Genomic DNA, 25,786 nt, shown 5'->3' with positions numbered 1-25,786 from the left:
GAAAGGTGAAAATAGGGTTTCCTGCCCAGAGCAGAGATGAGGGCAAGCCACACTTCAGGTCATGACTGGCGCACCCAGAGATTGTAGCTGGGCTGCTTCGTGCTTGAATGGAATGGGAAGAAGCTGTCTGCCGTGGGGGAGACTTGAGGCAGATGTTCCAGATGTCCTGGGTGGTTGAAATGCTAGAGCAGGGTGCTGCCCTGCATCCTACTCTGCACGTGAACTGAGGTGGTCCTGCCCGTTGGGAATGGGGCTATGATCCTGGAGTTTCCAGCAGCTCCTGCCCGGGCCCTTGCCCGCTGCTCTCAGCATCTCTCTATTCTTCCATTCCTGCATTCCCTGTCCCCACCTCTCACTTATCTCTCCCTGAACTAGCAGGACTCCGGAGCCACATACCCCCAGGCCCAAAGGGCTCTGGAGTGGAAGATAGGAATCATATCTATCTGACTCAACAGGGGAGGAGCTCTCAGCCTTGCTCAGTTCCTTCCTGCCCCAGGCACAGCAGGAGGAAGCATAGGTGGGAAAAGAACAAATTCTCTCTGGGGGGAGGGGGCAGAGCACAGAGCCCTGGGGACCAGATTAGCGGTTTTATCCAGGTCTCTAGAATCTCTTGGGAGGTAAGAAGTGGCCTTTCTGGCTTCAGCCATAAAGGGAAGTGGGTCTTCTGCCTTTTATTAAGACACGGTCCGTCTCGTCTCACCTCTGCTCTGCTTTGTTGGGAGATCAGAAGCAGAATAGGGCCAGGCCCTCCACCCTGTCCGTGCGTATTTCCTGGCCTGAATGGAACACTATGCCCAAAGCCCAGTACTGGGTGCTCACTTCCTGCCTTCAGTGTCCCCATCATCACGCTCCCTCCGGTGCCAAGGAGGGCAGGGAAGGGTTCTCCAGTCACAGTGCTGTCATTTACAGAAAGAGATACACAGGTGTGTGTGAGCCCCCAGACATAATCTTTAATTGGTGTTCTTGTCCCGACCTCCCCACCCTGAGCCCCAGATGACATATTTACAGGATGCTGTATGGAGCCCGTTCAGCCTCCAGTCGTCCCTGGGTGCTGCCAGGGTGAGGGCAAGAGGATGCAGACAGCTGGGAGCCAAGTGGCCTGGTCACAGGAAATCTCGAGTTCTCCACAACCCCACCCCCACGTGCACACACACAGCCGTGTCCATGCGTGCAGAGGTATTCACATTTGTGTGGACATGTGGATCCAAATGCTTGTGTCGGAGGCATCGCCACTTGTGCATACGTGTGTACCCCCAGAGGGCGCCGTCAGGTACTGCAGCAAGAGCGCAAAACCCCGCCCCTGTCCTCCTACCCCGGGCCCAGCTTAGGGGCGCTGGGGGAGCAGGACTGGGCAGAGGGGTACTCCACCCATCGCCCTCGCTTGGGCAGTGCCAGCTGGGCTCAGCATTGAGGGCCCCACTGTAGCCGCATGCAACCCTCCAAAAGGGTGTCAGTGGGTTTCAGTCCCGTTTGCCCTGAGGAGTAGTGAAGATAAACAGGGAGCCATCTCCTGCATGAGTCCTCCTCAAAGATGCCCCAGAAGCAGAGGGACTAAAATAGGCGACTCAAAGGCTCTGGGGTGAGGCGAAACCCCTGCTGAATCCAGGAGAGTCCATTCATTTCTGGCTTTCATCGTAGGTAGCTTGACCCCCATCTTGCCCCTGCCAGCTGGTCTTCAGCAGTCAAGGAGGCAGAGCTCCTCTGCCCCAAGTGAGGGTAGGCCATGGGCAGGACTGTTTGTGGGAGGACCGAGGACTTCTGCACAGCCTCAGCCTATTTCCCTGGCTCGGCTGCAGTGGGGATCAGAGGACATAATGGGGAAAACAACCGTAAACTTGGCCCTGGGACAGGGGTAACAGGCAAGATTTGATAGGGCCTTGAGGACTTTTCTAGAGGCTGAGAATTATACAGACCTGCCTTGTCCTACCTCCTCATGCACATTACAGGCAGAGCCCCTAACCCTCCAGCCACTGGCCCTCCCTACTTTGGAGTCCTCCCTGGGAAGGATGTCCCAGATTGGGACCTCTAGGCCATGCCAGGGGGCACCTAAACCCTGAGTCAGCCCCAGAATCACCTTTCTTGAAAGGGGGAATGTGCCATTTTATTTCAGGGACGGTATTTTCTAGACAGGACAGTATTTTCTAGACATCCCGCAAGGACAGCGGGATGGTCATTTTAGAACTGAAGACAACCTGGGACGTGTGGTTGCCGCACCCATAATCTAGGCTTGGGCACGGAACAGGCAGCTTTGGTTTGAATCAGCACTCAAACTTCTCTCCAAGCTCAGCAGGGCTTGGGAGGAGGAAGCAGGCAAGGATGCTGGCCCCTGCCTGGCTTGGGGACGTCTCTGCATTCAGTGAGAGGATTCCAGGTGTGTTCATCCCAGGGGAGGGCCCCGGGGATGGTCATGCCTCAGTTCCTTCAGTCCTTTCTGCAAATGGCAAAACATCCCCACAACTGCGCTGACCCCAGCACCCCCAGAGTTACATTCATCAGTTAAGAATAAGCAAAACAAACAAAAAACAAAACAACAACAAAAAAGGAAAAAGCTGTAGATGTCAGCTCCCTCTCCCTAAGTCCAAGAAAGCTAAAACCCTGGTCCCAGCTGCCTGGTTTTGATGTGGGGCCACCCCAGGCTATGCCCACCGGGGCACCCCTCTAGCTCTCTTCTCACCACTTGAGCTGTGGCAGTCTGTGATGACGGAAGCTACATTCACACAGGGAGAGTTGGTGTGCAAGGCCAAAGCCGCATAAGGTGGGGTGGGGGACCATGAGAGAAATGCCCCAGGCCTGGTCCACCCTGGTAGTGCGAAGGGCAGGGCCACAGCCCCTCACCCAAAGCCCTGTGGGGCCAAGAGTCGAAAGGCTTAGGCCAGAAGACATTGCATGGGGCCTCCCTCCATGGCTGGGCAGGGGCAGCCTTGTGGTTCAGGGCGGAGATGTGGGCGCCAGGCTCGGAGGGAGGGGGGTGGCACTTAGGCCCCTCCGGACCTGGAACGGAGAGGGGGCATCAGGGGAAGATATGAGGCAGGGCCCAGAGGGAGAGCCCCCGAGCCAGGCCCTGGGAGGTCAGTGCCGGGCCCTAAGGCAGCAAGTCACAGGCTGGCCAGGGAGGGGGTCTGGCAGGAGGTCAGACAGCGGTGAAATGAAAGACAAAACAGATGGGATGCGGAGGTAGGCTCCCTTCCCAGGAGATGAGGGCTGCAGGCACCACAGCTCCAGGGTCCACCTGGCCATAGGAAGGGCAGGAGCCAACGGACCACGGCCTGAGGGGATGGATGGGTGGGCAAAAGGAAGTGGCAAGGGCAGGCTGAGGACTTTCCTCCTGGAGCAGGTTCTCCCACCCCTGTAGTGACAGCAGTGACAGGCGTGGGGAAATCAGCTCCCAGCTCCCCATCAACAGAATGTGAGGTGACAAATGAGATGGAGACAGGTACAGCAGGAGGGATGACGTGGCCATTGTCACACGGCCCCCTGCTGGGTCGGGTCATACCTTCCTCTGCGGATGTTTCTTCAGGAGCCAAGAGGACAGACAGAAAGAAAGGAAAAGGAACCATCTGTGAACTTCCCCTTCTCTCAGGGAAGGGCCTTTGGTCCCCATGAAGCCCCTTGCCCCAGAGATAGGCCAGGGGCCCAGGGAGAGATACCTGGGTTTGAATTCTAACTGCAACTAACTCACTGCGTGACCCTGGGCCTCAGGCCCCTCCTTTGAACATTGAGGGAGTTAGACCAGCTCCAGGCCCCCAAACTCAGATGCCCACGGAACACCGTAGGCTGGGTGGGGTCTCCGGGGGAGGATGCAGGCCCTGTCTCGGGCACCCCTGCTTAGCTCCTCTCTGGCCGTGCTCACACAGAGGCACAGAGGCTCACACAGAGGCACCGTAAGGCCCAGTTTTCTCATGTTTCAACAGAAGCTGGAAATCAGCGTTGTTAATGTAAAACCTCCTGGACCGTGATGTGTGAGCTCTGGTTTAGCTACCCTCTCAGGGAGGTCCCGTCAGCTTCACCATCCTGGGGTTCTGATAATCCCTGAGGACACCAGGGGCTGTAGGAAACATGTGTGTCTCTTACTTAAATCCCCAGCCCGTGCCGCCCAGGACGATGGCCGCAACCAGGACAGCCCCGGCGATAGAACCAATGATGATGTTGGTGCCGCTGGGACCTGGGGAGGAGGGCAGGGCTCAGTTGGCAGGGGCAGGCATGGAGAAGGGGAAAGACAGAGCCCCACCCCGGTGAGCACCAGACTTACCTTTATATTTCTCCGTCTCCCCAGTGGGCAGAGATGTGGGCAGGGGGTTGTGGATACTGCAGTCTTTGCCTGTCCAGTCTGGCTGACAGATGCACTTCCCTTCGTTGCTACAGACCTAGAGGTGGGGTGGGGCCAGTTGAGGTTAGCAGGGCCCTGTCCTCTGTTGTAAACCCCTCCCACCATCCCTGGCCTTCAGGCTTCTACCCCATGGTGGGAGCAGACGCGACGCTCCCCACTGCCCGGGCAGGTGCTGAAGTTGAAGGCAGAGGCTGGCAGGCAGCGATGATCCAGGCACAGCATGTTGGGCCCACAGGCAGTGCCGTCCTCCACATAGCTCAGGTCGGAGCCATCAGCCAGCTGCACGTGGCCACCCCTGGGGAAACGGCACAGCTGGCCTCCGCCCATGCCCCCCACTCCATTACAGCTGCAAACTCCCCTTCCCCAGCCATGGTCCCAGCCAACACCTGCAGTCCAGCTCCTTGCCCTGGTGGTAGAAGGTGACACTGCTGATGTCTCCCCCTAGGTCCCCCAGCCGAGGAGCTCCAGAGATGTTGACGCAGAGTAGGAAGCCACAGAGCACGTCCCTGTTGGGGCAGCATAGAAGCAGTGAGCCCCAAGTCTGACTACTCAGATATGCTCTTTCCCCACACCATAATTTTCCACGTATTCTCCACAGGCACATCCTATAAGAACCTGCTGCTCCATCTCTGAAAAAACCCTCCTGGCCCCGGAGCTGGGGAGGCCCAACCAGGAGCCTTGGCAACTCACTGTTTATTGCACTGGACCCAGCCTGACCCCTTGCGCCCACAGTTCCCACGCTCCGTCCCCTCCACATTCAGCTTCTCATAGCAGAAGCGGTCAGCAGCAACTGTAAGGAAATGATGCTAGGTGTCACCCGTCACCCCAGGACCTCAGGCCTGCACCTCCAACACTCTGGCTGACCCCCAGTGTGGCTGGGTCCCTGAGAACTTGGGGAGCCACATATTTGATGGAGGGCACATTTAGCCAGAACCTGCCCCCTCCCCAGCCTCTCGATCCTGGGTCCTCCAGAATCCCCTCTCCCACCCTTTGCCAGAATCACCATGGCCCCAAAGGGCTTGGCACTGCCGGTCCCGGGTTTTGCAGCGACCTCCATAGCAGCGGCCCTAAGGGACAAACAGGAGACCAGGGACTGACACACTGGCCACAGTGGAGACAATAGACTGTACTGAGTAGAAGCCCTGAGGGGGAGGAGCCCCCATCCCATCATACCTGTTCATGATCGCAGTAGTAACCATCCAGCTTGTGCAGGTTAGGGGGACACTGTGGAGAGAGGGGCTGGACTAAGCAGAGCAGCCCCAGGACTGAGAGCTGAGGCGGGCCTCAAGAAAGAATGAAGGAGTGCCAAATGCCCCCCATGTGGGGTCTCATGTTCAGGGCTCTTCCACAGGAGACCTGAACTGGAATTCAGACCACGCAGGTTGGCAAGTCCCACAGCCTCTTCAGTCTCCCTGTTTCCTGCACCTCTGTCCCAGGGCTGGGAGAACTAAATGCCTGGCATGTAATAACGACTTGAGAGATATTTACTAATAGTATCAGCCACTCGGATCCCTAGCACACACCAGGTACTGCACCAGGTGCTGGGAATACCAGCCAGACTATAAACACAGGTTTATGATCGTAGGAGCAAAGGAGGCACGAACAACCCCATTCTCAGATGAGGAAACTGAGGCTGATCATCTGCGGGGACGCCAGCAGCAGAGCAGAGGGCACGGAGAATAGTTGTCGCCCAGCTGAGCCAAAACTATAGGGATAGGGATAGAAATAGGGATTGCCTCGCCCGGGATTCCGTAAGGCGGCAGGGCAGGGCGGACCTGGCTCGAGTCCCCGGTGCAGGTCTCCGCGATGTCGCACTCGTTCACGGCCTCGCGACAGGACACACCCCGCGGTTCATACTGAGGAAGGGATGCGTTTCAGGGCTCAGGCAGGGACCTCGGACCCCGCGCCCGCCTGCCTCTTCGGCCCCGCCGGCTCCTGGAGCCTTCAGACGCTCCCAGGCCAGCTCGAGGTTCTGCCCCTTCCAACACTTCTCTGCAACGTGCCCCGCCCCGCTCCTCATAGCCCCGCCTTCAGCAGCCCCGCCCTTCTCTTCCTCATTGGCGCTTTCCAGCGACGACTCCTCCCTAAATCCCGCCCCTTACAGATCACTAGCAGCTGGGATCCCGCTAGGTCCCGCTTCCTTCCCGCTCCAGCGGCGGGTCTCTCACCTTGCAGCGGCGACAACAGAGCCCGTCGCTGCACATGGCATCGTGAGTCAGGGTGCATTTCTTGCAACAGTTCCCGCCCGCGCGGTTGCACTCCTGAGGGACGCGGGGAGAAGGGGAGGGAGGCGGGCGGGCCCGGACCCCCAGAGCCTCCCTCACACCCACCCCTGCGTCCTGTTCCCCACCTGGCACTGGTCGCTCACCTGCACCGAGCCACAGTCGCATTCCTCCCCTGCCTCCACAAAGCCGTTTCCGCACTCAGGGGGGTCCAGCAGCTGGACAGAGAAGGGGTGTCGGGAGTCTGACCCGGACCAACCCAAGCCTGCTCCCTGATTCCACGCCTTGGGTGTCGTACCTTGAGGGGTTTGTTGAAAAGGCAACTCCCGCCGCCCTCCTGCAGAAACTGGTTGTACTCGTCGATGCTGCAGCGCGAGAACTTGCGGGGCAGGTAGAACCTGGGCAGGGGTGAGGGACGGTGCCGCTGGGTCCTGGCCCACGCTATCCCCTCCAGTCCACGCTCTCGCCCCTTCTCAAGATTGGGGATGGCTGCCCCAGGGACTCGGTCACCCTGTCCAGGAAGCTGAGGGTCTATGTGCCCGGAGACTACACAAGAATCCTCCCGCCTGCCCATGAAGCGGGAGTGGGCTGGGGACGTCGCTCCGGCCCCTCTCCCCCAACCTCTGGACTTCGAGTCAGAGGTTGGGGCCCCAAGGAGGGACGGTGCCTCCAAAGGAGGCTTTGGCGGCGCCCGGTGGAGACAGTGTGCACTACAGTCTCGTCAGTTTGGATGTCCCGCCGGGGAATCTGGGTCTCTCTGTGCAGAGTCCCGCAGAAAACGGGGCTTCTTGGAATCCTGAGTGGTCCTGAGAGCTAGGCCTCTTGAGGCCGCCACGTCCAGACTGCCACCCTGTGCTTGCTCTAGGACTCTCCTGGCCCCAAACCCTCCCCCGATTTGTCCCCAAGAACTCACCCAGTATCCTCCATGATGCAGCCCAGCCAGTTGTCCGGACACTTGCAGTCCCCTGAGAGGTGAGCCAGGTGGATATAAGGGAGAGTAGGTGACCGCCCCCCCCCCACAGACCCCCTCTTCTCTTCTGGAGCTGCTGGGTATGGGTCTGGGCTGGTTGTGGGGCCACAAGGGGTCTTCATTGATACCTGCTGAGCTCCGGTGTTTATTCCACATCATGCCCAGGTTCTGCCCCAGCGTCTGGGCCAGGGTCACCGCCATGGCCCCCATGTTGTCATACTTGGGGTGGGGAAGATGGAGTACAAAGATGTCTACATCCCTCCAAAAGGCACAGGGCTCATGCCCCTAGCAGCCCCTCTCCACCCCAGCCTAGCCATGCCCCCACACTGCTCACCTCATTCACACCCCCACCCCTGGACAGAGAGCAGATGCCCCCCACGTAGGCAGCCCCGCTACTGGTGCTCTGGAAGGTCCTGCCCCTGGAAGGGAGAGGGTTGTCAGGAAAACCTCCTGCCCTACCCATAGTGACTCCCCTGGGCTGTGTGGGGAAGATGGGGAGCATCCCCCACGAAAGCCCTTCCTTGGGGAGCTGAGTATTGGCCTTCACATCAGCCTGTGTGACCTCAGGCAAGCCTCTTCCCTTCTTTGGGTTCATTTGCTCATAAGCCAAATGAGAGGTTCCTATGAAATCATCTCTAATTGCAAGGACCTTTTAAAAGATTTTTCCCCTACGAGAAAGGGATGCTGGGGCAGTTTGAAAGGAGAAGGGATGAAGGGAAGGGGATGGGCAGAGGTGATGGCACAGGTGACTGGGGGTAGGGAAAAGGGGCATCAGCTTACAATGCAGGGGAGAATGCCCCACCTCTTGCAAATGGCTGGGGGCAGGTGCAAGGTAAGCCCAGTCCCAAACCCTGAGAGCACCTGACACAGGGCAGGTGTTCAATAACCCTGCAGAGGCTGGCAGGACACATGGGGTGGGGGACTCACGAGAAGAGATGGGTGGCATCGCTGGGCTCAGGCAGGCCCTCCCGTCGGTAGACCATGAGCCGGGCCAGGGTCTCCAGGAGGTCATCCTGCACCTTGATCTTGTCCCCATCTGCCCACGTTTCCATAGCAACCAGCACGATTCGGGTATTGAGCTGCTCCTTGTACATCTAGGCCCGGATGGGAGAAGATGGGGAGAAGGCTGGAGGGTGGGAGTGGGTGTGGGGGGATAGGGCTGAAGTCTGTACCTCCAGGAAGTAGGGGTCAGTGGCTGATAATGCCCTCAAGAGCTCACCCCAAGGATGTGTGTGGCTGAGTGGGAGCTTGGGAGGAGAGGGAGAGGAAGAGAGGGTGGCTTACCACATCTGCCAGGTTCACCACGGACTTGGCAAAGTTGCTGGTGAGGACCACTGACTGTCGCATCTGCTCAAACTAGGAGAAGAATAGGTGGAGGGCAAGGCTGCTTTCAGCCTCTCCTCCCAGAGTTGTCCCCAGCCTGGGAACTTACCAGCTGGTGGTCATTGATAACAATCAGCTCCACGTACTTCGTCTCACTGTGCACTGTAGGGTAGCCCCGGCGGACCTGGGGGGGGTGGGTGGGCACTTGGAATCGGTCCCCTCCATGCCTGGCATTGTGGCCAAGCCATGGTCAGACTGGGGAGGCCGGACTCTAGCCAGGGACAATGCCAGCCCCGCACTGGCATGTGTCCCATCCCTCTCCAGCCTTGGTACTAGGGCTGGCAACTCCCGTTAGCCCATGATGGGGACATAGGTAGATGCGGGCATTAGGAAATGGGGTGGGGCGCTTCCTCCCAGAGATGGTTCCCTGGCCCCCAGCCACATCCATTAGAGTCTTCCTTTGCCCCAGCCATAGATGGGGTGTCCTCCTGCTCTGGACCACAGCCTGAGGTCTCTGCAGCCCGAGGTCTGTGCGGGCCCCGTACCTGCCTTTTCCTTCTCAGCCTCGGCCGGTTCAGAGGAGCAGAATGGACAGGGGCAGTGAACAGGCAGCCTGGTTTGGAAAGGGGCAGGTGAAAGAGGGGTACAACCAGCTCCCTCCCCAGCCCCACTTTCTCTCCCTTACCTGGTTCCCTGCATCCGAGGGGGGCTGGGAGGAGAGGCGTCCGATAAATGAAGTGGGGAAGTGGTCCCTGCAATGAGGGGAAGTTAGTTCTTAGAGAGCTTACGAGGTCTATTCTGAGCTCAGCTGTGGGGGGGTGACAGCTCCAGTCCTTACCCCCACTCCACCCCAGGGTGACCCAGAACTGGCCAGAGCTCCCATGTCGGATCTGATCTCCCAGATGCTCAGATTCCAGGGTCAAGATCTGGGGGCGCCCTGAGAGATAGGGGCAAAGGACACTGGAGCCCGATGAGAGGTTATTTGGGGGACAGAGGGGACATTGGAGCTGGGGTCACTGAGGAGAGCAGTGAGGCTGAGGTTACCAAGGGAGGAGAAGGAGGCAGTGACAGCCATCAGGATGAGCAGGACTGTCAGAGGGGACCATGAAGGCTCACCTGGGGGGCTATCCGAGGCCCAGTCATCTCTCGGGGCTCCACAATGTAGGTGAAGGTTCCATCAGAGAAGACCCCACTGCAGAAAGAGAGGCGCTCCCTACAGTCCCCAGGCCTGGGGCTGGAGGCTTTGCTCAGCCATCCCGCCCCTCCCCATACTCACTGCAGTCCCTGGCAGGTGGAGAGGGCAGCAAAGGAGCGGGGGTTTCCTCGGAGTTTCCCCTGGTAGTAGCAGTGGTCTCCAGCACCCTGGAGGAACAGCAGCACATGAGCAAACATGGCATGAAGGCAGCAGGATGGGTAAGAGCCACTGAATCACCCGTATGCAGGTGGCTGCAGTCCTGGGTACACTTGTAAATCTGCAGCCTGGCTTTACTCTGGTTGTGTTCCTAATTTGCTGTTTTACCCTGGGCAAGTTCCTAGCCCTCTCTGGACCTCCTTCCCCTCACTTAGAAAATGAGGACATTGGACTGCATCAGTGGTTCTTAACCATTTGTTGGGGCTGGTGCAGGGATCCCAGACTCCTTTGAGAAGAATAGCTAGCATGCATACAGCACCTACTATGTACCACTCTGTTCTAAGCACTTACCATGAATTAGCTCACTTAATCAGATGAAGGCTATAGACTCGCCCCTAACATGCACGTGAGATTTCACACAATGTTTCTTCACAGACCACTACTCCCATGGACCACCCCTGGATAGGTGGTCTGTGGCTGAGGAACTGAGCAGCATGTCCTCCTGGCCCAGCTCACCGGTTAAAGGGGACCAGCACCCCTCTCCCCACTTCTGGCAGAATTACTTATGCTCCAGTTATTGAACAGGCTGGGGCGGGGGCGCTATTTATAGACACTCATTCATCTTTGTTGGGCCCCTGGGCCTCCATGGCTGGGACCCTCGTGTCCCAGGCAGCCAGAAGTCCCAGGACCTTGATGCTGAGCAGAAGGGCATTTCCCCAACTGCCCTCTCCCAGAATGTCTGGGCGTGAAGCAGTAAGGGTACTTGAGTACCTCTATGCCAGGCACAGAGGCTGGCTGGGGTCAGGCCTCTAGAGCTTGGTGAGGGGAGCTCAGGGCTCCACACCCTTCGACTCCGATCCTCAGAGCCTCCAAGGTGGCGAGAGATGGAGGGTCCCAAGGGTCCAGGCCCATCCCAAATATAAAGTATACCCCAGGCCCATCTCCAATGGTCACCTGTCCCTTCATTCCATCTCCCCTGTCCTCTTCCAAACACACTCACGGTACTGTGCTGGGTTTTCCCCTCCCGGCTGAAATGGCGTTCCACGTATTGTGAGGATAGGAGGTGACTGAAACAGAGTGGGCAGGAAGAAGAAGGGGTCACTGGTGGGGAGGAGTCAAGCTTGGATCCCCTGCCCCCGGCCCAGATCTAGGTCCCCTGCCCCAGCCGAGGCACCCCTCCAGCCAGCCAAGTCCAGGCCCTGCCTTGCCCACCCGCCTGTAGCCCTTCCTCCCAGGTTCAAGACCACACTCACTGGTTCAGCTCCAGGTCCAGAGTGAAGTTGGTGTTGAAGGCTGGGATGACGAAACTCACCTGGGCCAGGTGGACAGGCTGGGGGTGGGGGAAAAGCAGAGGGGGAGTCAAGCTGGGGAAGCCTGTAGGTGGGAATTGGGGAATCCTGGAAGCTCCAGAAGAGGGAGTAGCCCTGGGGAGGGGAGGGGACCAGCCCAGTAGCTGTGGAGACCATCGATTTGGGGGAAGATGCTTTGCATAAACTCATCTTTCTCCAAGACCCTGTTCCTTTACCAGGGGGGGGGTCAGGGCACAGTGAGCAGTGAAAGGGGCAGGTGCCAGCCTAGCCTCTCTGGGGCCAGTCTTCGGGAGCAGCAGGAATGGAAAGGGGCAACTCAGTCTGCCCAGTGCCTTGGGCCAGGCCCTCCTTGCTGTTGGACTAAAGGGCGGCCCTAGGAAGTAGTATGTGAAAGGGCCAAAAAGGAGATGGGGTGCAGTGTGACCCCAGGAACCTGCTAAAGCAAGAGCCTTCCTTCCTATTCCTGTACCCTGGCCCCAGCCTCAATCTAAGGAGAAGGCGTCGGACTCTGCAGACAGGGGTGGAGTGGGTTGGAATTGATCGTGAAGCCCCTGGAAGCTGGGGCAATGGGCAGATGCCATTCTGTCGGGAGGAAAGAACTTGGCTCCTCTCCCCCCAAATCCATTGCCCTCTGCCTTGCCCAAAGCAGCTCATCTTTAATATTTCAATCTCATGGTTAATTTTTAAACAAGGAAGTTTTCCTGATAAATTTTTCAGAGGGGCCTTTGCAGTTGGGCTGGGAGGATCCAGGTTGTCATGGCAACGTACTAGGCCTGAGCAAGATGGCTACCCTCCCTGGCCTGGGTCGTGGGGGACTCCAGACCTGAAGCTAGTGTGTCTGGAGGGAAAGCCACCCCAAGAGAAGAAGGGGCAGGAGAGGTTAGTTTGAGGGGGAGTTGGTCTTCTCGACTCGCATGTCCACACTCCAAGCCTCAGATCCTAAAAAAGACGAGGAAGCATGGGAGAGGCCTGAGAGGGAATGGAACCTTCTTCCTACCCCTCTGCATTTAAGAAGACTTAAGTGCAGGCCCCCAGATAAGGGTCCCACCTTGGGCCGGGCAGAATTTGTTTGTGCCTTTCTTTTGGGGGGAGCAGGTTGCAAGATGGAAGGGAGCCTCAATGTCATGAAATCCCATAGCTGGGTGCTAGTTGGCTTCATCAACCACCTAGATTTCTACTCTCTACTGAGCAGTTATGTGCCCAACACTGCTCTAAATGCTTTACAAGTGCTATCATATCTGATCTTCACAATGACCCAATGAAAAAGATGCTACTGTTATCCCTATCTGATAGATGGGGAAACCAAGGCACAGAGAGGGCAGCTAACTTGCCTAAGGTCACACAGCTAACATATGGCGGAACTGGGATTCAAGCCTAGGGAATCAGCTTCCAGGGCCTTCTCACCCCAAAGGTGAGATAAGATTTAAAATGGCCCAGTGTCCATGAGAGGCGCTAGGAGAGGGGGTTAGGTGGGGTAGAGGGCCAGAGCCTAGGTAGGTAGCCCTCTGAGCCTCAAGGACACTGACTCACCCCATTCCTGGTTGACTGGGGCTCCAAGCTCTGTCCTGAGCCCATAGAGCAGGGGTGTCCAAACTTTTTTCAATGTTTTTTACCAAGGGCCATATGCGGTAAAATACACAAACAGCCGGCCACTCACTCAAGGTGAAGTACGTATTTCCTCACCTGGTTTATTTAAGTAAACTAAATATATTTTTGGAATTTGCTGCGGGCAAATTAACAATGGATTGCGGGCCGCAGTTGGCCCGCGGGCCGCAGTTTGGAAACCCCTGCCCTAGAGTATCGACCAGACTCAAATGAAAATTCAAGGACAAGGAATCACAGTTTCCCTCTCCGCCCATTGACCTAGACCACCTCTGATAGCCCCTGTCCCTGACCTACTAACTCTACACCCACGCCACTGTTGGACACCCACGCCACTGTTGGTCGGGGCCATCCCTGCCCTCCATCGCCCTTCCTGGGCTTGGACTAGTTCCGCTTTTCCCACCCATCCCTGCCTGGACCACCTCTGTACGTCCCTGCCCTCAGGTCTGATTCTGCTTGTTCTTTCTGCCCCCGAACCCCACCCCCACACTGGCTAAGCAAAGGAGCAGCCTGTGCAGCCCCTTGGCCCTGATTCTACTCTCTCAGTGTGTGTAGCCTCAGGGACGATCCAGCAACCTCTCTGAGCCCCAGATGATCCCCCTGAAAAGGGTAAGATGAGCCCAGATGCAAGGCTGTGAGGTTGTATTGTGTGGTGGGGGTTGTCCTGGGCCTGGAAGATTCTGGCAGAACCCTCAGGAAATCAGCGAGCTAACCTATCTGGCCTCTCCCCTCTCTGTGCAAAGAAAGCTGACACCCAGCTCTGGGGAAAGCCCGGACTCGTAGGAGAGTAGACACCCGCTCCTTTTTTGTCCCCATCACTTCCTGTACCTACCAAAGGCAGTGGCAGGAAGGGGAGGGAGACCAAATAGCTGGGTGGGTTTGCCTGGCCTGGCCCGACCGTGGGAGGGCACAGGGGGACACCCCCTGTCTAAAGGATGACAAAGGACAGGCAAACCCACCTCAGTCCCCAGGACTTCTGTACCCCAGGCATCTGAGGAGGGGGCTTCTGTTGGCACCAGCGTCCTAAGACCCACCCCCCAGCCAAGCTTTACGCCTGTGTTCTATCAAAGCCAAACTCCTCCTTGCCTGGCCTGCCTCCTACCCCTGACCTGCCCCTGATCTTTCCAGTTACCTCTAGCCCTTCCCTTGGGAGCCCCTCCTGTCACCTGCCCTCCTCTGCACCCAGCTCAGTGCAGCTGGTGACCGACTGGCCAGCCGGGCCTCGACCCTGTGCCCTGCTCTTGCCTCTTGCTCCCCAGTCATCCAGCTGTCACGTGCTCCCGCTCATTTGATCTTAACCCGCCCAGGACATCTAGTGCTCATTTTACAAATGCCAGGCCAAGGCTCAGGGAAAGACACTTGGAGGTGACTGTCCCAGGGTCATGCTGGGGAGGTGTGGGGTCAATTCTCACCCTCTGGCTGGAATTTCCGTCTACCATGGCAGCAGTGGCCATCTGGCTGGGCTGACTGTGCCCTCCCCCGGGCTTCCCTGTCGCTGGCCTGCCCACTCCCCAGGCGCCTGCTTGCACCTTGTGGCAGACCTGACCAGACACGGGTGCAGAGTGAAGGAGGCAAAGGTACTGCTGAAGTCCCAGAATCACAAGAACAGAGGCCAGGCCTCTCCCCTAGACCCTCAGAGTCAGTCTTGGGAAGGGGGAGACTAAAGGTCTTTAGAGTTCCCAAACGCCCTAGAAAATTCAAGCATCCATAGTTGCCCTGAATCTCTTTCCCCCAACCTCCATTTTCTCCTATGACCGTCTCCTCACCCCCAGTGCCAAAGCCTGCACCCACCAACCCTCAGAGGCTTTGTCCCTTTCTGCTCCCCGGCCCTTAGGCACCCAGTTCTTGACATCCTGATTCAGCTTTTCACGTGGGCAACCGTTAGTCCCCTGGAGCACGGCAACCCCTGCTTTTTTCCCTGCCAGGGCTCAACACTCAAGTTGAATAGAAAGCCATCAGAAGTCCCGAGTCAGCTGCTTAACCTCTCTGAGCCTCAGTTTCCTCATTGGTGAAATGGGGTTGTCATGAGGATTAAATGAAAGCCCCTTTTAACATGTTATTGTCACAAAGATTAGTAATAATACGTAATAATAAATGAAGAAGGAAGGGTAAATGGTCCAGCTTTGAGGAACGGGATAAACTGCATGAGCCGGGTTGGAGCAGATAGGGCAGAGTCAGAGGCAGGGCCCCACCTGGGAGAAATCCCCTCCCCCCAGCAGCCAACTCCCCCAGCCCCATATGCCCCAAGATTCGATGAGGCTCCACTTATCAGCAGGGCAGTGGGAGACCCAGACAGTGAGAATAGTTGGATGACTTTTTGATAATGGGATCTGACCTAAATTTTTGAGGACAGAGTCAGTTCCTTGCAGGGTCATTAGTCCCTCTAAGAACAGACTCTGGGCAGCTGGGTCCCGCTAGGCAGCCAGCAGGGCTGCTTAAGGAGGTGGAGCCCACAGGCCAGAGTCTGGCTGGGAGGCCTCAAGACTCCTCTCCACTTTGTCCCCCCAACCCCACCCAGAACCTGACAGGTAACCCCAAATGCCCCGGTTCCTGTTTCTGACACCCAGCCCTCCTGCCAGCACCTGGCCCTGACCCTCAGGAGGGAAGGCAGTCCTCACAGAACACCTAGGCTTGCTGGATCCTAGGCCGGACACTGGTACACACGTCATCTCCTCTGATCCTTGTAGCCGCTTAGGTGAAGTCGAGACTACTATTATCCCCATTTTATGGATGGGGAAGGCATCAGTGGCTTGCCCAAGCTACTCAGTCAGTAGCAGTGGCGCCGGGCCCCACTGAGGTTGTCCCACACCAAAGCCACATGTGCAGTCTTTCAGGTAGAAGTTTAGCTTCCTGTGTGAACTCTTTCTCTGCACCACCTCATGCAGGCTCCGTTTATAGCCCTCACTGGCGCAAACTGAACCCAGCACAAACTCTAGTCCTGGCTTCCAGCCACCGGCCTCCCTCCCAGGACCCTCCCCTGCCTCCCATCCCAGGATAGCACTGCAACCTTGGCTGCAGAGACCACACGGTGGCCTTGGCCCTAGTGGGGTACTCAGGCTCCAGACACAGACCCTGTGGCTCCTTGCCCCTGGCTGCCATCTTGCAAGAGCTGGGGACTAAGCCTTGCCCAATTGTCCCTCACCTCTTTGCAGGAAAAAAACACAAACACTGTAGCATGGATCCTCAACCGAGGGCTTCCAGGGTGGCATCTCCAGTAAATGCTGGTCTGGGTGGTTCTCACAGGAACTCGGTCCAGTGACTGAGGTCCCCTCTCCCAGCTGGCTCAGATGAGGGTCTGTCTTCTGGGCCTGGGACCCTACTCCCACCTGCCCTGTTCTCTTACCCACATCCTACACTCTCCTTGGTTCGGAAGGAGTCTGAGTTTCCCATGTGCAGGCATAACCCACACAACAGCTTTGTATGGATTAAAAAAAGGTCCCCTCAGAATGCATGCAGCTTCATGAGCCCACCGGTTTCATTCAGCCCACTTGCCCTGGCACCCTTGTACAGTGAACAACCAGCCCAACGGTACACTGTGGTCCTGCTAGTGCTTCTGCCTCACCCCTCAGCTGCAGGTTCCCTGTGACCCCAGGTTTCTGCACTTCCAGAAGCTCCCCCACCTCTGTGAGCTTTGGGTCCAGGCTGTTTCCAAACTGGACAGAAGTGAGGTGTTGAGAGTAGTGGCAAAGAGGACAAAGGGTCCCCTGTGCCCCTCTTCACTGTATCTCTGAGCAAGAGGCAGGGAGTTCACTGGTTAAGAGTGCTGCTCTGGATATCAATCTTGATTCTGCTACTTAAATGCTGTGTGACCTGGGGTAGTTACTTCACCTCTCTGTGCCTCTTATCCCACCTGTGAAATGGGAATGATAATAGCCCCACCTCCCAGAATTGTGATGAAGATGATATAAAGGCAGAATACTGCCTGCCCCAAGTAAGGGCCCAGTAAACTAATTTCTCTAGCTTCTAATTCCTTCCTGACCACCTTCCGTCTCCCTCATTCCCCCTCACAAAAGCCAGGAGTCCTCACACACAAAGCCCTTTCCTGTCACCACCTCCTGGTAGTGAGTGGGGCTGAGATTAATGTTATCATCATCCTGATTTTCAGATGGGCTCAGAAAGGTGCTGTGACCAGCCCAAAGCCAGAGCAGGTTAGCCCCCAGGCCCACCATCCAGACCCTACCAACCATCATGTGCCGCCACACTCGCCACAGCAGATGGAGATCTTGTTGCTGACCCATCACCTTGCTCTGCCTTAGGTCCCAAACCAGTGCAATAATTTTGGACAAAGCTCAAGAGTGCCGGGGGTGGGGGTGGGGCACATCCTTGGGACACTTGGTCTCAATGCTGTACTTTCTCCACCATCAGCCCAGAGGTTCCGAGGCCAGACGTGCTCCAGGAAGAAGTGCCAGGTAGGAGGCAGAGGGTTGCAAAGTCTCCTTCCAGTCAGGGGGAAATATTCTGGACGTGTCTTTTTGTCCCCCTTGGCCTTTCACCTTGTACTGGGTGGGGTTGGGGACATGCCCCCTGTGCCAAAATTCACAGAGTTACTGGAGAAGAATGGTGCTGTGGGAAGTACCTGGCTTTGGAGAAAATTACTCCACTGCTTAAGATCTGATTGATTTTGGGCAAATTACCTAATCTGTCTGAACTACAGTTTGCTCACCTGCAAAATGGGCAGACAAAAGTTACCTGCCTTATGGAGTTGTGAGAATTCCACCTAAGGGGAAGCTGAGGTTGAGTAAATCCCCTGGGGAGGCTGCAGTGAGGTCCCTGAGAAGGCTCAGTCCCAGAGAGACCCCCAACTGGAAGTGACCACTGCCTCACAGATCCACAGAACCCTCCACCCCCACCTCCTCAGGCACTCCCTTGGGCATATTCAGACTCCGTCGTTCACATACATCAAACACGCACACATGCCACCCACTTACCCAGCAGAATGACCCAAAGAGATTCCCCTCTCCTTTGTACATCCAGCCCATCCAGTCCAATTGCACCCATCCTGCTCTCTCCAGTGTCACAGGTACCACCATCCCCCAGAACACACCCCGTTTCAGGAAGCACAGGCTGAAGGCGCACTCACTCTTCCTCCTTACCTGGCTCTGTGCTTTTCCCTCCCCTCTGGCCTCTGACCCCACCTACAGCATCACCTCATCCTCCAATCTGTACATCCCTAAAGCACTGGCCAGGAGTCCTGGCAGTGAGGCCAGGCTGTCAACTCCCAGACAACATAGCCCTGGGGTGCATAGTTCACAGGTGGGGGGACACCAGAGAAGAAAGCCGATCTAAGGGCCACACTCAGCCAGGACACCCCTGCTCTGGCCCTGGGACCATCCCTATTGCCCTAGTACCTTACGGGAGGTACTAGGTACCTCCCAGGGAGCCTGGGCAGGTATTGAAGGCATCTCCTACACTCCCACCATCGCCCCCACCCCCACCCCACCCAGAATTGCCTGCTCAGGACCATTAACCACCTCTGCACAGCCCTGAGTGATGGTCCATCTATTATGCATGCTGCCTTCCTGCTCCATTCCATTTCCCGAGTGCCCCCCCTTGCACCCCCCACAGCCCCCTCCACCCCCCCTAAGGGCTTTTAACCAAGTACATTAGGCAAGGCCAGATGCCAGTCTGACAGATGTCTGCAACGTTAGCCTCCGTTTCCCTCCTTCCTCCCTCTGCCCAGCCCAATATACCTCCCACCACTCCCAGCTGCCCCCAACTTCCCAGACCTTGATTGAAACCTCCGCTGAGTCTCTCCTCTACATCTCCTACTTCTGCCAGGCCTTCACCATCCCTCCCTCCATCGCCCCCGTTGGCCTGGCTAACTTTCAGCTTCGAGCTCCTGGAGAGCCGAGGCGTGCTGAATGAATATTCCATCTGGATGATTATTATTCACATGATATTAATTAATTATTAATTGCAATTAATCTCCTTCATTCCTAACCTTCCTCTGGGAAGCAGGAGGGGCCTGGCAGCTGAAAGGGACAGGGGTGGGCGGCATTGTGGGTGAGCTTGGGGGCCAAGAACCTTTTTCCAAGGCCCCACCCTCAGCAAGGACAGGAAGAACAACAAACCTCTCAGTGCATAGGGGGAAACTGAGGCAGGAGCAAGCACTAAGCTGTTCCCAAGAAGCCCACTAAGGGTGGCTGTGGCGAGAACCCAGGAACCCTAATCCCTGACTGGGCTCAGCTGCTTCTCCCTGCCTCTATTGCCCTACCCAAGCCCCATCTAGAGCAGAACCACTTGCTTTGGGAGGGCTGGCAGAAGGCTGACCAACGTTGGACTGAATCCTGGCCATGACGGTCCACTGAGTGCAGAGGAACCCCACGATGATGGAGGGTCCCTGGAGTGGGGCAGGTGGGGGTGCTCCCACTAGTAGTCTCCAGCACCCACTTGGTAGCCCATTGTACAAAGAGGGAAGCAGCTGGAGTCAGTGGCCTGGGAGGCGCCCAACCCCTGGCTGTCCTCCCCTGCCCCCCCTCCCGCCTCCCTTGGGCTTTAAGGCCTGCTTCAGACCCCTGGCCTCCCCACTCAGCCCCACTCACCGGTCGACCAGGTGGCTCCTGACGGACCCTGGTGTCCAACTGCTGCTTTCGAACCTCTCCACCGGAGCTCTCCCCCACCAGGCGGCTGGGCTCTGTGACCTCAGGGGCTTCCGGGCCCCACAAGTGGGGTGATACCCTCCAATGCAGAGCTCCAGCAGCACCCGGAGTCCCAAGACCTGGGGAGACAAGGCCATTGCTGCAGGCAATGCCCACCTTGGGGCAAGAGACTTGGGAATGGGGTGGGCACCCCCTACCCCCCACTCTGGTGTGGCCCTTGGAACCCCGGGGGGGTCTGGGTGGGAGAATATGCTGCCCTGCAGAGGGAAGAGTCTGATGGGATGGGGAGGGGGCCAGGAGCTCCACTCTTGCACTACCGTCACGACTCCCTCCACCCCCCCCAAAACCCGCAGAGACCTGCAGAGTCCGCCGGCCAGCGGCAGGGGGATGGCCGCGGTGGGGCGGGCCAGATAGGGACAGGTGGGTGTCCGCACTCTCCGTCCTCCCCCGCCCCCACCCTCCCGCGCTCTGGACCCGCTGGCACCCAGAACACTGCAGGAAAATGTGGCTGCAGCGGAAACCGCCGCAAAACCCGGGGCGGGGGCAGGGCGAGCGGGCGGGGGTCACTCACCGGGCGGGGGGAGCAGCGGCAGCAGCAGCAGCGCTGCGATCGCCCAGCGCCGCAGCCGCCTCATGGCTCGTTCATAATCCTCCCGGTCCGGGGGCTGCAGCTGAGCGGCGCGGCGCGGGCGGAGGCGGGACGCGGGCGGGGGCGCCGGCTGCGGAGCTGCAGGCGGGGGCGCCCGCCGGGCGGGGGGCGAGGCTAGCGGCGGCAGGGAGGGCGCCCGGCTCAGCGCGCTCCGGCCGCGGCCATCCCGGCGGGGCGGCGGGCCGGGTTAAGAGCCGAGCGGCGAGCACGTGAGCCGAGGGCCCGCCCCCGCCCCCGGGGCCCCACCAGCGGGGCAGGGCCGGGGCCGCCGAGACGTGAGGACAAAAGAGGCGCCGCCCCGGGGCCGGCCTTCCCGCACCACCTCTGTCTCCCTCGGCAGGTGCAGGGCGGGGCGCACCGGGTCCCCATCTCGCGACCCCCTCCTTGGCCACCTCTTGCCTGTGGAGCGCCGAGGACCGGCAGATTTGTAGCGGGAGGCAGGGAGGATACACAAGGACCCCGGGCTCTGACCTGGTGACCGCCCATCTGGGGACCCGTGCTATCGAGGTGTTGGGGGCGTGGCTGCCCGACCCATGTTCGCCCCTGGGGCGTTATACCCAGGATGGGGATTCCCCAGCCCCAGCCCCGGTCGACCGAAGCCTTTCTGAGCTGAGAAGGCGGGGGGGGGGCCAGGGACGGGACAGAGCGGCAGAGGCTCGTTTGCCTAACGCCCCTCTGGGCGCCTCTGGGGTCTCTCGCCCACTGCCCGGAGCAGATTACTGTGGCGTCCTCCCACACCTTTGATCCATATCCCTTTCCATTCTGCAGGCTCCTTTTCCAGCCCAAGATGCCCCTGACTCCAGGAGGGCTTCAGGATTTGCTGTCACCTGACCCCTCCAGGAGGGGTCTCTGGCCTCCTGAGTCCTTCACACTGGGTACCACAATCCTTCTCCCTAAACGTCATGTGAACTAGCCAGGTCAAATCTTTGAGGAGCAGAAGATACCTGTGGAGCCCCCCAGCTTCCCTCTCAGGCCAGACTAAGTTGCCCTGTCTCCAAACCACCTGATCCCCAACATACCCTGGAGCTGGGCTCCTCCAGCTCAGCTCCTAGTCTCCTGGGCAACATGGGTCCCCGACTGGGGCAGGGATTTCTGACCTCTCCTACGGAATCCCAGGAGCCAGAGACCTGAGATAGAGTGGGGGGGTAGGGTGTGGGCCCAAAGCCAAAACCTCCTTGAACCCACCCTTGGAGACCACAGGTCACTGAGGAACGACCTTACTGGGGACCCTGGGCCTCCACCAGGGTTGGGGGAGTTGCCTCTGGCTCATGACAGTACCCCCCACCCCCCACCCCCAGCTCTATTTTAGGCCCAAGAGAGGTGAGAAGGTGATTTCCCAGAAGGCGCTGACATCAATGCTGGGAACGGGTGACTTCCCCTCCAACCACCTGCCATTCCAGCCCCAGATGCTCAACAAGGCTGACCCAATTGTTCCTTCACTCTGGAGACATCTTGGAAACCTCTTCCAGGGTGTAGGGCCGAGGAGGCGAGGGTGACGAAGACCTATGCGATACTGCCGGGAAACCCACAGTTAGCCCAGGAGGGAGAAATTGTGCTCCTCGTTTTACAGATGGGGAAACTGAGGCTCTGAGAGGCTACACAAGCTTTCCAAAGTCACACAGCGAGTCAGTGAGAAGTGCATCCCATATCCAGGGTCCCACTCCTCTCTCGCCACCTTTATCCCCACCACTGCCTTCCATCTGGTCCATCAATCCCATGCCCCCTCACCCTACGCACACACCATCAGCCTGTGTCTGGCTTGCCCCATCTGTGCCATGGTACAAGGCCACGTTAGTGAACCCTGATCCGATATACCTCCCAAAAGGATAGGCGGGGTTTGTCATTTCACAGTGCGGTGCCCTGGGCCTGAGGGAGCCTGGATCCCCCACACACCCCACCAAGTGCCCAAAACCACACGGCAAGCCAAATCTGTGGCCAGGCCTCAGTCTGAGGCACATTCCTCCCACTTCTGTGGCCTTGGTTTCTCGGATTTCCTATTGTGGACCTTCCTGGACCCCAAAGTGACTTCTCTCTGGTGGCATTCTGGGCCAGCTACAGTGGAGGCTCACTTGTACGGCCCCTTGACCCCCAACAATGCCTCATCTTCCTGGGTTCCCCAGCTCTGAGCAGTCCCAGCTGGGCGTCCACCCTCCCTTGACCACACCCCACTCCCGAGGCCAACACCCCATTTCCCCCATCTTATCCTCCCGGTCAGCTCTTCTACGAACTGTGTGCCTCTGCCAAGCAGGAAGCCCGCTTCAATTCCCTCACCCACCTTCTCTCCTGAGGTCAGGGGCTGTAGCAACAGCCTCTCCCCAAACAACGGCTCCCTGGGGGAATCCCAACCCAATCCCACCGAGATGGAGATGGCAGGCTCCTTTGCTCCCTTCTGCACATTGCTTGTTTTTCCCACAGGAGTCCCTGGGGACTCTGGAAAACAGTGGCCACGGTTCCTGCTGTCTTGATGCCACCCTCAGGGTCACCCCTACTGAAGGAGTTGTTGGGCTCTGGTCCCTAGCCATCCCTCAGGAGCCCCCCCCCCCACTAGGAAGTCTGGGGCCTCCTTCTCCTGCAGTTCTTCCTGCCCTTCTGCCAATTCTTCCCTCCAATTTTCCTGCACAGGGGCCAAGCTGGGCTGATATGGGGCCAAGCTGGGCTTATATGAGGCCAAAACCAAGTCCCAGCGGCTGCAGGTGAGGGAGGGGTGTCGGCTGACCCGGTTCTGGGGCAGAGTGATGGGCAGTGATTCCTGCCAAGGGAGGATGTCCAGGTCCCATGCCCAGTCTGTGAGGCCAGACAAGGGGGCAGGGTGGTATGGTGGGTAAGAGCAGGACTCAGGGCTCCCAGCAACCAGCTGGGGTCCCAGAGCAGTGCCTGGTGCATAGAAAAGGCTCACTCATCCTGAGCTCACTCATCCTGAGCTTGCACCACTCGTGTTGACTGTAAGGTGCTGGGGAGAAAGCCAGCCTCCTGGCCCTTGTCCAGGACCCAAGGGATTCCTTTAAGGTTTGGGGGCCTTGGGGCCCTCTCTACCGAGCACGCGGAGAGACTGTTGCCATAATGTTGAGGGTTGGGGAGCTGCGGAAAAGCCCATAGCATTGGGACAGGAGTTCATTGTGCTTCCGCCTGGATCCCAGGCCAGTGTCCGTCCTTTCCACCAGGAGAGAACCGCTCTTATCACCTGAGTATTCCCCTGAGGGGAGCCTTGTACTCCTCTTTCTCTGTTGTCCAAGTGGCCCCCTTCTAGAATCCCTGAGGCTCTGATGCCTCTCTTCAGGGAGGGGTTGGAGGCACCTGGGGTGTCAGAATGCCGGGGCACCCATCCTTTGAGAGGTCTAGAGTGCACAAATGTAGTCATGCCCCCAGGGGCCTAACATGCTATGGGGGGAGAAAGGGTGCAGCACCCACCCCACTGCCACTTCTCCCCCACACAAGGGATCTTCCTGGAGTTCTGGGAACTGGCCTTGAGAATAAAGGGGGCCCAAGGATGGGGTGACTTACAGAGCCCCTTAGCAGCTTCATCCACAAATTTACACTGAGATGGGGGTGCGGGTCAGAGAGCTGTCACCAGGTGGAAGATTAGTGAAAATGAGCGCTACTGAAATGCCTAGGAAGTTGGCATCACGGGTGTGTGGGGCGGTGGGGAGGTGGGGTGGGGTGGTAATACGTTAGTTAATTGAGTGTTTACAATGTGCCAAGCTCTGTGCCCAGTACCTCACAAATATCTGATTTAATTCTTGTGATTTCCTGGTGAGGCAGCACCTACTATTACCTCCATTTTTCAGATTAAGAAAACTGAGTTTCAGGAGTTTATCAAAGGTCACAAAGTGGCAGAATCTGATTTGAACTCAGGCCACTGTGGCCTGAAGGCTTACAGTGTTCATGGAGAATATGGAATATGAACTTGCAGAGTGGGGCATTCTTGCTCTCCTCGAGGGGCAGGGACCCAGAGCAAAGATCCTGGGGCTGGATTGCCTACGGTGGTCAGACACAAGTGGATCAGTGTGGCTGGATGGGGTTCGGGGGAAGGAGGTGGCGGAGAGAATGAGGAGGTGGGAGGGCATAAAGGGGGATGGTCAGCAGGGAGAGTGAATAGGAGGACCTGGGACTGGTTGGAATGGCTGAGGTGACAGGAATTAGAGAAGGCTGGGAGAGACATGACAGTGCGAAGGAGCAGCCTTGGACCAGGAATGAGTTCCTAGGTAAGTTGGTCTGTGATGGCAGCAGGATAGGAGGGGTTTTGTTGGTCATTGTATTTTATTATTGGAAGGAAGGACCCTTGAAATCATCTCATCCAAGCCCCTCACTCAGATAAGAAAACCGAAGCTCAGTAAAGGGACTTGCTCCAAGTCACAATGTGAGCTGGGGTGGTGGCTAGATGTCCTGCGTTCCCACCCAGCACAGGTGAAGACTAGAATTCAGAAGGGAGTCAGACGTGGAGCTACCAATTCAGATCACAATGGCAAAGAAGTGAAAGAACCTGTGTGCAGATCTTATAACAAGGATCCCAGGCCCTCGTCTGGAGAAGCAGTGAGGGCTGGAGGGCTGGTTAGGGCTCTGGGAGTAACCTCAGGCCTTTGCTGAATGAGGGCGGAAGCTGCAGAGAGGGGAACCAGGCTAAGCTGGAGTCACTGGGAGTGGGGGAGCCAGGTTTCAAGAATGTGGGACAGGAGGAAAGTAACCTGACTTTGGGAATTAGCAGGTGACCTTGGGACAGAATCCTAGCAGAGTGCCTCCACGGTGAGGTTTGGAGGGGGAAGGAGGTGCGGACACCATTGAGGCAGTGGCTGTAAAGCCTGGAGACCTTGGCTGTAGGCTGCAGGAAGCAGCTAGAGAACAGGAGCGAGCATTCCTCAAGCTGCAGGATCAATACAAGTGTTTTCCAGGATGGAGTTTTTCAGGCAGAAGGAAGGAGAGGTGGAGAATCTGAGAGGAGATTGACAAGGCTGGTGGGACAGGCTGGAAAGCACAGGGATGGGGGACTTGGGGAGGAAGGACAATGCTTCCTTTGAGTCAGATGTTGAAGGGGGACTGAGAGCAAGAGGAGGCAGTGCCTGCTGAGCCTGAGTTAAAGTCATCTGCTGAGAAGGAGGGAGTAGGTTTTATCCGTCCCTATGCCAAGGGGCCCAATGTCAAGCAGCACCCTTCTGCTCTGGGCCTCGTCTGAATTTATAAATATATCCTGGAGGCCGGAACAGAGACGTGGCTGTGGTGACCTAGCTGAGATGTGATATCCAAGGTCACAACCATTGAGATGGGAGGGGAGGGCCCCACAGTCGGATGTGAGGTGCTGGGCAGATGGTGATGAGGGTGTCAGAACCTGGTGCGTCAGTGAGAGTGAGCAGCACGTGGGGGTATCGGAAACGCCTGAGAAAAGGGTGAGGGGAACTTTTCATCCAGAGGCAGCATTATGGGAAAGGCACTGGGGGAAGA

The 25,786-nt window shown here is 57.7% G+C and overlaps 1 protein-coding gene across 3 annotated transcripts; it reads right to left on the bottom strand.

Annotated features, from left to right (window-relative positions):
- Positions 1-928: 928 nt before the first annotated feature.
- Positions 929-20,479, bottom strand: ADAM11 (ADAM metallopeptidase domain 11; the record flags this gene model as incomplete). Of its 3 annotated transcripts, XM_081029913.1 has the most annotated exons (27): positions 20,276-20,477; positions 19,648-19,823; positions 11,447-11,523; positions 11,194-11,260; positions 10,119-10,204; positions 9,959-10,034; positions 9,528-9,594; positions 9,388-9,455; positions 8,952-9,026; positions 8,804-8,875; positions 8,447-8,613; positions 7,854-7,938; positions 7,648-7,738; positions 7,463-7,514; positions 6,848-6,947; positions 6,696-6,767; positions 6,496-6,588; positions 6,103-6,183; positions 5,501-5,551; positions 5,331-5,394; positions 5,018-5,117; positions 4,714-4,833; positions 4,454-4,622; positions 4,250-4,364; positions 4,072-4,162; positions 3,494-3,511; positions 929-2,991 (listed from the first exon to the last, which is right to left on the bottom strand). In XM_081029913.1, the coding sequence occupies exons 1-27, from the start codon at positions 20,337-20,339 to the stop codon at positions 2,976-2,978; spliced, it is 2,313 nt and encodes a 770-aa protein (XP_080886039.1). In that variant the 5' UTR covers positions 20,340-20,477. The 3 variants fall into 3 exon arrangements, with proteins under 3 accessions (XP_080886039.1, XP_080886038.1, XP_080886040.1); XM_081029912.1 differs by lacking the exon at positions 929-2,991 and having other exon boundaries at positions 3,334-3,511; positions 20,276-20,479; XM_081029914.1 differs by lacking the exons at positions 929-2,991; positions 3,494-3,511; positions 10,119-10,204; ... (2 more) ...; positions 19,648-19,823; positions 20,276-20,477 and having other exon boundaries at positions 4,068-4,162; positions 9,392-9,455.
- Positions 20,480-25,786: the final 5,307 nt, after the last annotated feature.

The sequence above is a fragment of the Rhinolophus hipposideros genome, assembly GCF_964194185.1.
Source record: "Rhinolophus hipposideros genome assembly, chromosome: 20".
In the NCBI taxonomy this organism is placed as follows: domain Eukaryota; kingdom Metazoa; phylum Chordata; class Mammalia; order Chiroptera; family Rhinolophidae; genus Rhinolophus; species Rhinolophus hipposideros.
This window is presented reverse-complemented; position numbering and strand designations above follow the sequence as displayed.